At 46.7% G+C, this 13448-nt stretch overlaps 1 protein-coding gene across 4 annotated transcripts in view; it reads left to right on the top strand.

Annotated features, from left to right (window-relative positions):
- The window catches only part of tbc1d23 (TBC1 domain family, member 23), a 58291-nt gene that overhangs the window by 35710 nt on the left and 9133 nt on the right, over positions 1 to 13448 (top strand). For 2 of the 4 annotated variants that reach the window (XM_029695322.1, XM_029695323.1), the window contains exons 14-16: positions 5379 to 5518; positions 6985 to 7029; positions 9082 to 9170. In XM_029695322.1, coding sequence (XP_029551182.1) covers positions 5379 to 5518; positions 6985 to 7029; positions 9082 to 9170 — 274 coding nt within the window. The remainder of the gene's footprint in view (positions 1 to 5378; positions 5519 to 6984; positions 7030 to 9081; positions 9171 to 13448) is intronic. The other 2 variants (XM_029695324.1, XM_029695325.1) reach the window with 1 other exon arrangement.

Raw genomic sequence — 13448 nt, forward strand, 5'->3', positions numbered from 1 at the left:
GGGGCTAGTCATAGTAGCCGCTGTTAAGGGAGAATTACACTGGGGCTAGTCATAGTAGCCGCTGTTAAGGGAGAATTACACTGGGGCTAGTCATAGTAGCCGCTGTTAAGGGAGAATTACACTGGGGCTAGTCATAGTAGCCGCTGTTAAGGGAGAATTACACTGGGGCTAGTCATAGTAGCCGCTGTTAAGGGAGAATTACACTGGGGCTAGTCATAGTAGAAACTGTTAAGGGAGAATTACACTGGGGCTAGTCATAGTAGCCGCTGTTAAGGGAGAATTACACTGGGGCTAGTCATAGTAGAAACTGTTAAGGGAGAATTACACTGGGGCTAGTCATAGTAGCCGCTGTTAAGGGAGAATTACACTGGGGCTAGTCATAGGAGCCGCTGTTAAGGGAGAATTACACTGGGGCTAGTCATAGTAGCCGCTGTTAAGGGAGAATTACACTGGGGCTAGTCATAGGAGCCGCTGTTAAGGGAGAATTACACTGGGGCTAGTCATAGTAGCCGCTGTTAAGGGAGAATTACACTGGGGCTAGTCATAGTAGCCGCTGTTAAGGGAGAATTACACTGGGGCTAGTCATAGTAGCTGCTGTTAAGGGAGAATTACACTGGGGCTAGTCATAGTAGAAACTGTTAAGGGAGAATTACACTGGGGCTAGTCATAGTAGCTGCTGTTAAGGGAGAATTACACTGGGGCTAGTCATAGTAGCCGCTGTTAAGGGAGAATTACACTGGGGCTAGTCATAGTAGAAACTGTTAAGGGAGAATTACACTGGGGCTAGTCATAGTAGCCGCTGTTAAGGGAGAATTACACTGGGGCTAGTCATAGTAGCTGCTGTTAAGGGAGAATTACACTGGGGCTAGTCATAGTAGCTGCTGTTAAGGGAGAATTACACTGGGGCTAGTCATAGTAGCCGCTGTTAAGGGAGAATTACACTGGGGCTAGTCATAGTAGCTGCTGTTAAGGGAGAATTACACTGGGGCTAGTCATAGTAGCTGCTGTTAAGGGAGAATTACACTGGGGCTAGTCATAGTAGCCGCTGTTAAGGGAGAATTACACTGGGGCTAGTCATAGTAGCCGCTGTTAAGGGAGAATTACACTGGGGCTAGTCATAGTAGCCGCTGTTAAGGGAGAATTACACTGGGGCTAGTCATAGTAGCCGCTGTTAAGGGAGAATTACACTGGGGCTAGTCATAGTAGCCGCTGTTAAGGGAGAATTACACTGGGGCTAGTCATAGTAGCCGCTGTTAAGGGAGAATATTTCCTGCTGTCCTCTGGTCTTTCCTGCTGTCCTCTGGTCTTTCCTGCTGTCCTCTGGTCTTTCCTGCTGTCCTCTGGTCTTTCCTGCTGTCCTCTAGTCTTTCCTGCTGTCCTCTGGTCTTTCCTGCTGTCCTCTGGTCTTTCCTGCTGTCCTCTAGTCTTTCCTGCTGTCCTCTGGTCTTTCCTGCTGTCCTCTGGTCTTTCCTGCTGTCCTCTGGTCTTTCCTGCTGTCCTCTGGTCTTTCCTGCTGTCCTCTGGTCTTTCCTGCTGTCCTCTGGTCTTTCCTGCTGTCCTCTGGTCTTTCCTGCCGTCCTCTAGTCTTTCCTGCCGTCCTCTGGTCTTTCCTGCCGTCCTCTAGTCTTTCCTGCTGTCCTCTGGTCTTTCCTGCTGTCCTCTAGTCTTTCCTGCTGTCCTCTGGTCTTTCCTGCTGTCCTCTGGTCTTTCCTGCTGTCCTCTGGTCTTTCCTGCTGTCCTCTGGTCTTTCCTGCTGTCCTCTAGTCTTTCCTGCTGTCCTCTAGTCTTTCCTGCTGTCCTCTGTCATGTTATTCATCATTTCTCATTTCTCTCAAGTTAATTATACTGAACAAAAATATAAATGCAACAATTTTAAAGATTTTACTGAGTTCCAGTTCATATGAGGAAATCAGTCAATTGAAATAAATTCATTGGTCCCTAATCTATGGATTTCACATGACTGGGAATACAGATATGGGGGGGCAGGTAGCCTAGTGGTTAGAGCGTTGGACTAGTAACCAAAAGGTTGCTGGATCAAATCCCCGAGCTGACAAGGTAAAAATCTGTCCCTGAACAAGGCAGTTAATCCACTGTTCCCCGGTAGGCCGTCATTGTAAATAAGAATTTGTTCTTAACTGACTTTCCTAGTTAAATAAAGCATCTATTGGTCACAGATACCTTAAAATGCTGTCGGGGGGGTGGGATCCACTGGGCTTGGGGTTCTTCATTTGTCTATCCTGCTGTGATGTTGAGGCTATGGTCTGGGTCTGTTCTGCTGTGGTGTTGAGGCTATGGTCTGGGTCTGAGGTGGACTGTTCTGCTGTGGTGTTGAGGCTATGGTCTGGGTCTGTTCTGCTGTGGTGTTGAGGCTATGGTCTGGGTCTGGTCTGCTGTGGTGTTGAGGCTATGGTCTGGGTCTGTTCTGCTGTGGTGTTGAGGCTATGGTCTGGGTCTGTTCTGCTGTGGTGTTGAGGCTATGGTCTGGGTCTGGTCTGCTGTGGTGTTGAGGCTATGGTCTGGGTCTGTTCTGCTGTGGTGTTGAGGCTATGGTCTGGGTCTGGTCTGCTGTGGTGTTGAGGCTATGGTCTGGGTCTGTTCTGCTGTGGTGTCGAGGCTATGGTCTGGGTCTGGTGTGGGCTGTTCTGCTGTGGTGTTGAGGCTATGGTCTGGGTCTGGTCTGCTGTGGTGTTGAGGCTATGGTCTGGTATGGGCTGTTCTGCTGGCTTCTCTGTGGGGGTGGCCAGCTCTTTAATGGGTTGTTCTGTCACATGCCATTCTCTCCTTTAGTGCTCTGTTCTTCTCCTGCTGTTTCTCCTGTTGATGTTGTCTCACCACAGTCCAGAGTGCAGACATGTCTCTCTCCACCTCCAGCTCTCCGGGTCTGGTTAAGGGGGTGTTGTCCGGGTCTGGTTAAGGGGGTGGTGTTGTGCTGGACTGTTGTCTGGGTCTGGTTGAGGGGGTGTTGTTGTGCTGGACTGTTGTCTGGGTCTGTTCTGACTGGAGTGTGTTCACCTGCTGTTCCAGCTCCACCTGTCTTACCTCCAGCTGGGTTAATTTATCCTTCATTTCAATGAGTGAGTAGTGCTGAGAGGTTTAAAAGTAGCTTCAGGCTAAACATTACTCACTCAGTTCCAGTTTGGATGGTATTTTCAGGTTTCTGTTGTGCTTCTTTTGCTGGTCGTTGGTTTGCCAGAGCATTTGCTGTTTAGTCCTTGGGAATAAGAATCTTTTGGAGTAGGAATCATTCCAGGCAATTTGGTCTAAAATCAGGTTGTAGATTTGGAGTTTTGATTTGGAATGAAGGTTATGTTGTGGAGGGTAGTATCCTGTATATGTCCTGGTGACATAGTGTTGTGGAGGGTAGTATCCTGTATATGTCCTGGTGACATAGTGTTGTGGAGGGTAGTATCCTATATATGTCCTGGTGACATAGTGTTGTAGAGGGTAGTATCCTGTATATGTCCTGGTGACATAGTGTTGTGGAGGGTAGCATCCTGTATATGTCCTGGTGACATAGTGTTGTAGAGGGTAGTATCCTGTATATGTCCTGGTGACATAGTGTTGTAGAGGGTAGTATCCTGTATATGTCCTGGTGACATAGTGTTGTGGAGGGTAGTATCCTGTATATGTCCTGGTGACATAGTGAAGGTTATGTTGTGGAGGGTAGTATCCTGTATATGTCCTGGTGACATAGTGTTGTGGAGGGTAGTATCCTGTATATGTCCTGGTGACATAGTGAAGGTTATGTTGTGGAGGGTAGTATCCTGTATATGTCCTGGTGACATAGTGTTGTGGAGGGTAGTATCCTGTATATGTCCTGGTGACATAGTGAAGGTTATGTTGTGGAGGGTAGTATCCTGTATATGTCCTGGTGACATAGTGTTGTGGAGGGTAGTATCCTGTATATGTCCTGGTGACACAGTGTTGTGGAGGGTAGTATCCTGTATATGTCCTGGTGACATAGTGTTGTGGAGGGTAGTATCCTGTATATGTCCTGGTGACATAGTGTTGTGGAGGGTAGTATCCTGTATATGTCCTGGTGACATAGTGTTGTGGAGGGTAGTATCCTGTATATGTCCTGGTGACATAGTGTTGTGGAGGGTAGTATCCTGTATATGTCCTGGTGACATAGTGTTGTGGAGGGTAGTATCCTGTATATGTCCTGATGACATAGTGAAGGTTATGTTGTGGAGGGTAGTATCCTGTATATGTCCTGGTGACATAGTGTTGTGGAGGGTAGTATCCTGTATATGTCCTGGTGACATAGTGTTGTAGAGGGTAGTATCCTGTATGTGTCCTGGTGACATAGTGAAGGTTATGTTGTGGAGGGTAGTATCCTGTGTATGTCCTGGTGACATAGTGTTGTAGAGGGTAGTATCCTGTATATGTCCTGGTGACATAGTGTTGTGGAGGGTAGTATCCTGTATATGTCCTGGTGACATAGTGTTGTGGAGGGTAGTATCCTGTATATGTCCTGGTGACATAGTGTTGTGGAGGGTAGTATCCTGTATATGTCCTGGTGACATAGTGTTGTGGAGGGTAGTATCCTGTATATGTCCTGGTGACATAGTGTTGTGGAGGGTAGTATCCTGTATATGTCCTGGTGACAGTGTTGTAGAGGGTAGTATCCTGTGTATGTCCTGGTGACATAGTGTTGTAGAGGGTAGTATCCTGTATATGTCCTGGTGACATAGTGTTGTGGAGGGTAGTATCCTGTATATGTCCTGGTGACATAGTGTTGTAGAGGGTAGTATCCTGTATATGTCCTGGTGACATAGTGTTGTGGAGGGTAGTATCCTGTACATGTAACCTTCCCCGTAGCTCAGTTGGTAGAGCATGGTGTTTGCAACACCAGGGTTGTGGGTTTGATTCCCACGGGGGGCCAAGTACGAAGAAAAAAAAATGTATGAAATGAAAATGAAATGTATGTATTCACTACTGTAAGTCGCTCTGGATAAGAGCGTCTGCTAAATGACTAAAATGTAAAAAAAAATGTAAATGTAAATATGTCCTGGTGACATAGTGTTGTGGAGGGTAGTATCCTGTATATGTCCTGGTGACATAGTGTTGTGGAGGGTAGTATCCTGATTATGTCCTGGTGACATAGTGTTGTAGAGGGTAGTATCCTGTATATGTCCTGATGACATAGTGAAGGTTATGTAGTATCCTGTATATGTCCTGATGACATAGTGAAGGTTATGTAGTATCCTGTATATGTCCTGATGACATAGTGAAGGTTATGTAGTATCCTGTATATGTCCTGATGACATAGTGAAGGTTATGTAGTATCCTGTATATGTCCAACTCTTAATCTATTTTCTTGTAAAAACATGCTGAAAATTTCAGGAGCTCATGATTTCTCCCCCCACCCACAACAGGGAGAGTCGTTGAACACCACAGGGGATAAAGGAGTCAAGTCTCTGGTCAACAAGATGACCTTTGCCCTCAAGTCCAAGTCTGTCATAGCGAAGGAGAAGATGATAAGCTTTATGGAGAACACGGCAACACCTGTAGACAGGTAAGATCATGTCCTTCCATGCTCAGTCTGTGTTAATGTGGACAGGTAAGTTCCTGTCCTTCCATGCTCAGGACTCATCTCTCCATTGAATAATTTGTATTATTTATTTATCTAATCAGGGAATAATGGACTCCACTCCTGTAATTCAATTTTATTAAATCATTATTAATGATCCTTTATCAATTTAGTGCATTTGTATTAATCTGTTCCTTAGTTGAACCCCTCATCGCCCCTCTTCGCCGTGCCTTAGTTGAACCCCTCTCCGCCGTGCCTTAGTTGAACCCCTCTCCGCCGTGCCTTAGTTGAACCCCTCTTCGCCGTGCCTTAGTTGAACCCCTCATCGCCCCTCTTCGCCGTGCCTTAGTTGAACCCCTCTTCGCCGTGCCTTAGTTGAACCCCTCTTCGCCGTGCCTTAGTTGAACCCCTCTCCGCCGTGCCTTAGTTGAACCCCTCTTCGCCATGCCTTAGTTGAACCCCTCTTTGCCGTGCCTTAGTTGAACCCCTCTTTGCCGTGCCTTAGTTGAACCCCTCTTCGCCGTGCCTTAGTTGAACCCCTCTTCGCCGTGCCTTAGTTGAACCCCTCTTCGCCGTGCCTTAGTTGAACCCCTCTTCGCCGTGCCTTAGTTGAACCCCTCTTCGCCGTGCCTTAGTTGAACCCCTCTTCGCCGTGTCTTAGTTGAACCCCACTTCGCCGTGCCTTAGTTGAACCCCTCTTCGCCGTGCCTTAGTTGAACCCCTCTTCGCCGTGCCTTAGTTGAACCCCTCTTCGCCGTGCCTTAGTTGAACCCCTCTTCGCCGTGCCTTAGTTGAACCCCTCTTCGCCGTGCCTTAGTTGAACCCCTCTTCGCCGTGCCTTAGTTGAACCCCTCATCGCCCCTCTTCGCCGTGCCTTAGTTGAACCCCTCTTCGCCGTGCCTTAGTTGAACCCCTCTTCGCCGTGCCTTAGTTGAACCCCTCTCCGCCGTGCCTTAGTTTAACCCCTCTCCGCCGTGCCTTAGTTGAACCCCTCTCCGCCGTGCCTTAGTTGAACCCCTCTTCGCCGTGCCTTAGTTGAACCCCTCTCCGCCGTGCCTTAGTTGAACCCCTCTTCGCCGAGCCTTAGTTGAACCCCTCTTCGCCGTGCCTTAGTTGAACCCCTCTTCGCCGTGCCTTAGTTGAACCCCTCTTCGCCGTGCCTTAGTTGAACCCCTCATCGCCCCTCTTCGCCGTGCCTTAGTTGAACCCCTCTTCGCCGTGCCTTAGTTGAACCCCTCTTCGCCGTGCCTTAGTTGAACCCCTCTCCGCCGTGCCTTAGTTGAACCCCTCTCCGCCGTGCCATAGTTGAACCCCTCTCCGCCGTGCCATAGTTGAACCCCTCTCCGCCGTGCCTTAGTTGAACCCCTCTCCGCCGTGCCTTAGTTGAACCCCTCATCTCGTTGTGCATAAATGTAACCCTTCATCGTTGTGCCTTGTGTATTCCATGCTAGAATGTCTTTCACTCTCCCCTGGCCAGAGAAGGGGGTCCCTGACCGGTAAGACTCTCCCAGCAACATGATGGCCTCTGGTGCCTGTGGCCCCATCTCATTCCTGCTCTGTCCCTCGCTGCCGACTTATTGCCCCGGGGACCAGAAGGCACTTGTAATGGAGCCGAGAGCTGTTCCACGACCACACTAACGCATCCCTCCCTAACATACTGCTCCCATTCCTTACTCACACCATGTCTACAGTCCACACTCTGGCTCCTGGATGAAGCTCTCTGTCACCTGTTATAGTCCCTATGCTCTGTGTCACCTGTCATAGTCCCTATGCTCTGTGTCACCTGTTATAGTCGCTATGTCACTGTCTGTAGATCACTGTCTGTTGTTACTCTTTCTGGTCTAACTATATGAGTTGTCTGCAGTGGACCTTGGATCTTTGCCTCGCCACTGTTTGCGTGGACATTCACTTTACGTGTGATACTATTTCACTGTTCTCCAAGGTGATAGCCGGGGCTGTGTGGTTCGCTGTTCTCCAAGGTGATAGCCGGGGCTGTGTGGTTCACTGTTCTCCGAGGTGATAGCCGGGGCTGTGTGGTTCACTGTTCTCCAAGGTGATAGCCGGGGCTGTTTGGTTCACTGTTCTCCAAGGTGATAGCCGGGGCTGTGTGGTTCGCTGTTCTCCAAGGTGATAGCCGGGGCTGTGTGGTTCACTGTTCTCCGAGGTGATAGCTGGGGCTGTGTGGTTCACTGTTCTCCGAGGTGATAGCCGGGGCTGTGTGGTTCACTGTTCTCCAAGGTGATAGCCGGGGCTGTTTGGTTCACTGTTCTCCAAGGTGATAGCCGGGGCTGTGTGGTTCACTGTTCTCCAAGGTGATAGCCGGGGCTGTGTGGTTCACTGTTCTCCAAGGTGATAGCCGGGGCTGGGGTTCACTGTTCTCCAAGGTGATAGCCGGGGCTGTGTGGTTCGCTGTTCTCCAAGGTGATAGCCGGGGCTGTGTGGTTCGCTGTTCTCCAAGGTGATAGCCGGGGCTGTGTGGTTCACTGTTCTCCGAGGTGATAGCCGGGGCTGGGGTTCACTGTTCTCCGAGGTGATAGCCGGGGCTGGGGTTCACTGTTCTCCGAGGTGATAGCCGGGGGCTGTGTAGTTCACTGTTCTCTGAGGTGATAGCCGGGTCTGGGGTTCACTGTTCTCCGAGGTGATAGCCGGGGCTGTGGGGTTCACTGTTCTCCAAGGTGATAGCCGGGGCTGTGTGGTTCGGTGTTCTCCGAGGTGATAGCCGGGGCTGTGTGGTTCGGTGTTCTCCGAGGTGATAGCCGGGGCTGTGTGGTTCACTGTTCTCCGAGGTGATAGCCGGGGCTGTTTGGTTCACTGTTCTCCGAGGTGATAGCCGGGGCTGTGTGGTTCGCTGTTCTCCGAGGTGATAGCCGGGGCTGTGTGGTTCGCTGTTCTCCGAGGTGATAGCCGGGGCTGTGTGGTTCGCTGTTCTCCGAGGTGATAGCCGGGGCTGTGTGGTTCGCTGTTCTCCGAGGTGATAGCCGGGGCTGTGAGGTTCGGTGTTCTCCGAGGTGATAGCCAGGGCTGTGTGGTTCACTGTTCTCCGAGGTGATAGCCGGGGCTGTTCTCCGAGGTGATAGCTGGGGCTGTTCTCCGAGGTGATAGCCGGGGCTGTGGCTGTATATCTACTGTATGTGCCTCTATTGCCCTGGAAATCACCACTAATAAGTTACGCTGTAATTGTAGAACCAACTGCTTTAACTGGTTTCTTATCCCTCTAACAGTAACAGAGCTGCCTGACTAATCCCAGGTGGGCCGTGCATGTGGCCGTGCGTGTGGCCGTGCGTGTGGCCGTGCGTGTGGCCGTGCGTGTGGCCGTGCGTGTGGCCGTGCGTGGTGCGTGTGGCTGTGCGTGTGATCTGTGCGTGGTGCGTGTGGCCGTGCGTGTGGCTGTGCGTGGTGCGTGTGGCTGTGCGTGGTGCGTGTGGCCGTGCGTGTGGCCGTGCGTGTGGTCGTGCGTGTGGCCATGCGTGCGTGTGGCCGTGCTGCGTCATGTAGGGGGGCAGAAATGAGGAACAATCCTCTCTGACGTGTTTGTCTCCATATAACAGACATGTGAGCAGCAGTGACCGGGTTGGAAAACCTTACCGAGGAGTGAAGCCAGTGTTCAGCATCGGTGATGAGGAAGAGTATGATACAGGTAACTATTGTGAAATACATCTACAGTACTACTACTACTACTACAATCAGTACTACTACAACAAATACTACTATACTACTACAATCAGTACTACTATACTACTACAATCAGTACTACTATACTACTACAATCAATACTACTATACTACTACAATCAATACTACCAGAGTACTACTCCTACAATCAATACTCCTATACTACTACAGTAGTACTACTATTAAAACCAATACTACTATACTACTACAATCAATACTACTACAGTACTACTACCTCAATCAATACTACTCTACTACTACACTCAATGCTACTACAGTACTACTACTACAATCAATACTACTACATTAGTAATACATTAGTAATACAGTACTACAATTAATATTACTACAATACTACACTACCTCAATCAATACTACTGAACTACTACAATCAATACTACTTCAATCAATACTACTATACTACTACAATCAATGTTACTACATTAGTAATACAGTACTACAATTAATACTACTACAATACTACACTACCTCAACCGATACTACTACATCAATATCAAATCAAATGTATTTATATAGCCCTTCGTATATCAGCTGAAATCTCAAAGTGCTGTACAGAAACCCAGCCTAAAACCCCAAACAGCAAGCAATGCATGTGAAAGAAGCATGGTGGCTAGGAAAAACTCCCTAGGAAAAACTCCCTAGAAAGGCCAAAAACCTAGGAAGAAACCTAGAGAGGAACCAGGCTATGAGGGGTGGCCAGTCCTCTTCTGGCTGTGCCGGGTTGATATTATAACAGAACATGGTCAAGATGTTAAAATGTTCATAAATGACCAGCATGGTCAAATAATAATAATCATAGTAGTTGTCGAGGGTGCAACAAGCACGTCCGGTGAACAAGTCAGGGTTCCGTAGCCGCAGGCAGAACAGTTGAAACTGGAGCAGCAGCATGGCCAGGTGGACTGGGGACAGCAAGGAGTCATCATGCCAGGTAGTCCCGAGGCATGGTCCTAGGGCCCAGCATTTCATGAGAGCCCATGAGCTCATGTTGCTCAACATTTCTATAGGCTATGCAATTGCGTGAGAAAACAGAGTGATGGCCTCTATTAAAAAGAGGAGGTTCCCATCAGCTTTCTATAGGCTGTATTTATTTCTCAACTTTCCTAATATTAAGCACATTTCTTCTCTTTACAGCAGGAGTATAGCCTACCTGTCTGGCATGCAAATTAACCATGGGAAAAGCGTCCTCCATTCGCTATTTCGGCGCATAGATGACATATTCTTTTCCCCCTGCCCCTATTCCAACAGGTGCATGATAATGGTCCATTCTAAATCAAAACTAATTTCACACATACATTATTTAGTACATTTGAAGTCGGAAGTTTACATACTCTTAGGTTGGAGTCATTAAAACTCGTTTTTCAACCACTCCACACATTTCTTGTTAACAAACTATAGTTTTGGCAAGTCGGTTAGAACATCTACTTTGTGTATGACACAAGTCATTTTTCCAACAATTGTTTACCGACAGATTATTTCACTTATAACTCAGTGTCACAATTCCAGTAGGTCAGAAGTTTACATACACTAAATTGATTGTACCTTTAAACAGCTTGGAAAATTCCAGAAAATTGTCATGGCTTTAGAAGCTTCTGATAGGCTAATTGGAGGTGTACCTGTGGATGTATTTCAAGGCCTACCTTCAAACTCAGTGCCTCTTTGCTTGACATCATGGGAAAATCAAAAGAAATCAGCCAAGACCTCAGAAAAACAAAATGTAGACCTCCACAAGTCTGGTTCATCCTTGGGAGCAATTTCCAAACGCCTGAAGGTACCACGTTCATCTGTACAAACAATAGTACGCAAGTATAAACACTGTGGGACCACGCAGCCGTCAAAATGGCGTAAGGACATAGATCATTTGTGGGCAGAATTGAAAAAGTGTGTGCGAGCAAGGAGGCCTACAAACCTGACTCAGTTACACCAGCTCTGTCAGGAGGAATGGGCCAAAATTCACCCAACTTATTGTGGGAAGCTTGTGGAAGGCTACCTGAAACGTTTGACCCAAGTTAAATAATTTAAAGGCAATGCTACCAAATACTAATTGAGTGTATGTAAACTTCTGACCCACTGGGAATGTCACGAAAGAAATAAAAGCTGAAATAAATAATTCTCTCTACTATTATTCTGACATTTCACATTCTTAAAATAAAGTGGTGATCCTAATTGACCTAAGACAGGGAATTTTTACTAGGATTAAATGTCAGAAATTGTGAAAAACAGAGTTTTTTAAAATGTATTTGGTTAAGGTGTATGTAAACTTCCGACTTCAACTGTATGTACAGCAGGACCAAATCAAGAATAGTCTGATGGGTGGACAATATTAGCCTATCACTTGTGAATGATATATTATCACTTGTGAATGATATATTATCACTTGTGAATGATATATTATCACTTGTGAATGATATATTATCACTTGTGAATGATGCCCAGCTTGTGTGCTTTTTTTTTTGTGACTTTTTCAAATCATAGTTGCACACCTCATGTTGCCTAGCCCACAGGCCTATATGTTTTGATAAAGTTTGTATCACAACTAAAGTGGCCAAATAAGTTCTTTAAAATGAAGCACGTTAATCCTCTTTCCAAGGGGTGTAGAGCCTAACTGGCAAACATATGCAACACGTGAGTTTCAAGTTTGGGGAAGAAAATGTTCACCATAAAAATGCACCTTTTATAATAAAAGCATTACATGCATAAACACATTTGTGGCTATTTTTTTATGTTTTTTTCCTGCTAATGGAACATTCACGCTTATAGCCTACTACCACGTGTGCATTGTCAACTGTTGTACTATGGGGGATAGTAGATTTACATAGGCTATTACTTTTGCTGTTCGTTAGGCCTACTTATCTTGTTGGCTGACGAAAAGTAAATGTGGACATTCCTTCCAATATCTTCAATATGCACCTCGGAATTGGATAAGGAAGTGCGCAGTTGCGTCCCCGATGTGTCCGTCTTCACTTGTAGCCTGTGAGAAAGACCCGATCATGTGTGGGAGAACCATTTGAGTGAGAGGTGCTTCGGAGCACGCAGCCTGGAGAAGAGATTTATAATGATTATATTCAGCCCAAGGGAAAAACGGCCACTAGCCGCAAAAGGCATGATTTTTTTTTTTTTTTTAGGGGGCATTACAGCCACACAAAGGGAATGCAGGCGGGTAATTTGAGGCATTATCAAGTGCTTGTCTTGACTGATGCCGTGTGAACAGCCGACCACAAGAAATAATACAGAGCTCATCCCTTTCATGAGCCTTCTGTCGAATCATCATTAGAGTCCCAACAGCTAATGGGGATCTCAATAAAACACCCTGCAGCCTTACAATGTATTAAACATCAACACATTCAGCCCAACGTCTGTAGAACAACTAAAGATACATAAATAACTCTACATGAAGCATATAGGAGGACCTGTTTCTTTGTTAAGCGCTCAACACAGAATAGCAGCATGTGTTCACTCCCTCAAATCCTTTGGAGAAAATATCCTTTATATTTTGTTCAGCTACGGGGCATTCGGAAAGTGTTCAGACACTTGACTTTTTCCACATTTTGTTACGTTACAGCCTTAGATACCTTATATAGACAGGGTCTGAATACTTATGTAAATAAGACATTCCTGTTTTTTTTTTAATACATTTGCAAAAATGTCTCGCGTTGTCATTATGGGGAATTGTGTGTAGGTTATTTTTTTTTATTAATCCATTTTAGAATAAGGCTGTAACATAACAACATGTGGAACAAGTCAATGGGTCTGAATACTTTCTGAAGGTACTGTATGTTCAATTGTATTCTTCATAATATAAAATAATTCCACAGAAGTTCAGCATCAGTGGCTTGTAGGCGATGTGTGGAAGACAGCGGATGCTAAATGTGAATGTTAATTAATGGTCAATTACCTTGAGACCAGCAGTTATTTGCTTGACAATCACCGGCTGATGAAAGGTCATTATCGCCACAGCCCTATTCACCCACTTGTGGGTCGCGGCAACGGTCACCTCTCACCCTGATGGGGGATTGCGACTCAACAGACACCTCAGTTGGGAACCCCTGAACTAGTTGACTCAGACTATTGATCTAGTTTGATCTCTATGGCCGTATTCCCTCTCTGTCTCGCTGTCTATTTCAGTTTGATCTCTATGGCTGTAACCCTCTCTGTCTATTCCAGTTTGATCTCTATGGCTGTATTCCTCTCTGTCTCGCTGTCTATTCCAGTTTGATCTCTATGGC

The sequence above is a fragment of the Salmo trutta genome, chromosome 17 (genome assembly GCF_901001165.1).
Source record: "Salmo trutta chromosome 17, fSalTru1.1, whole genome shotgun sequence".
NCBI classification, from domain to species: Eukaryota; Metazoa; Chordata; class Actinopteri; order Salmoniformes; family Salmonidae; genus Salmo; species Salmo trutta.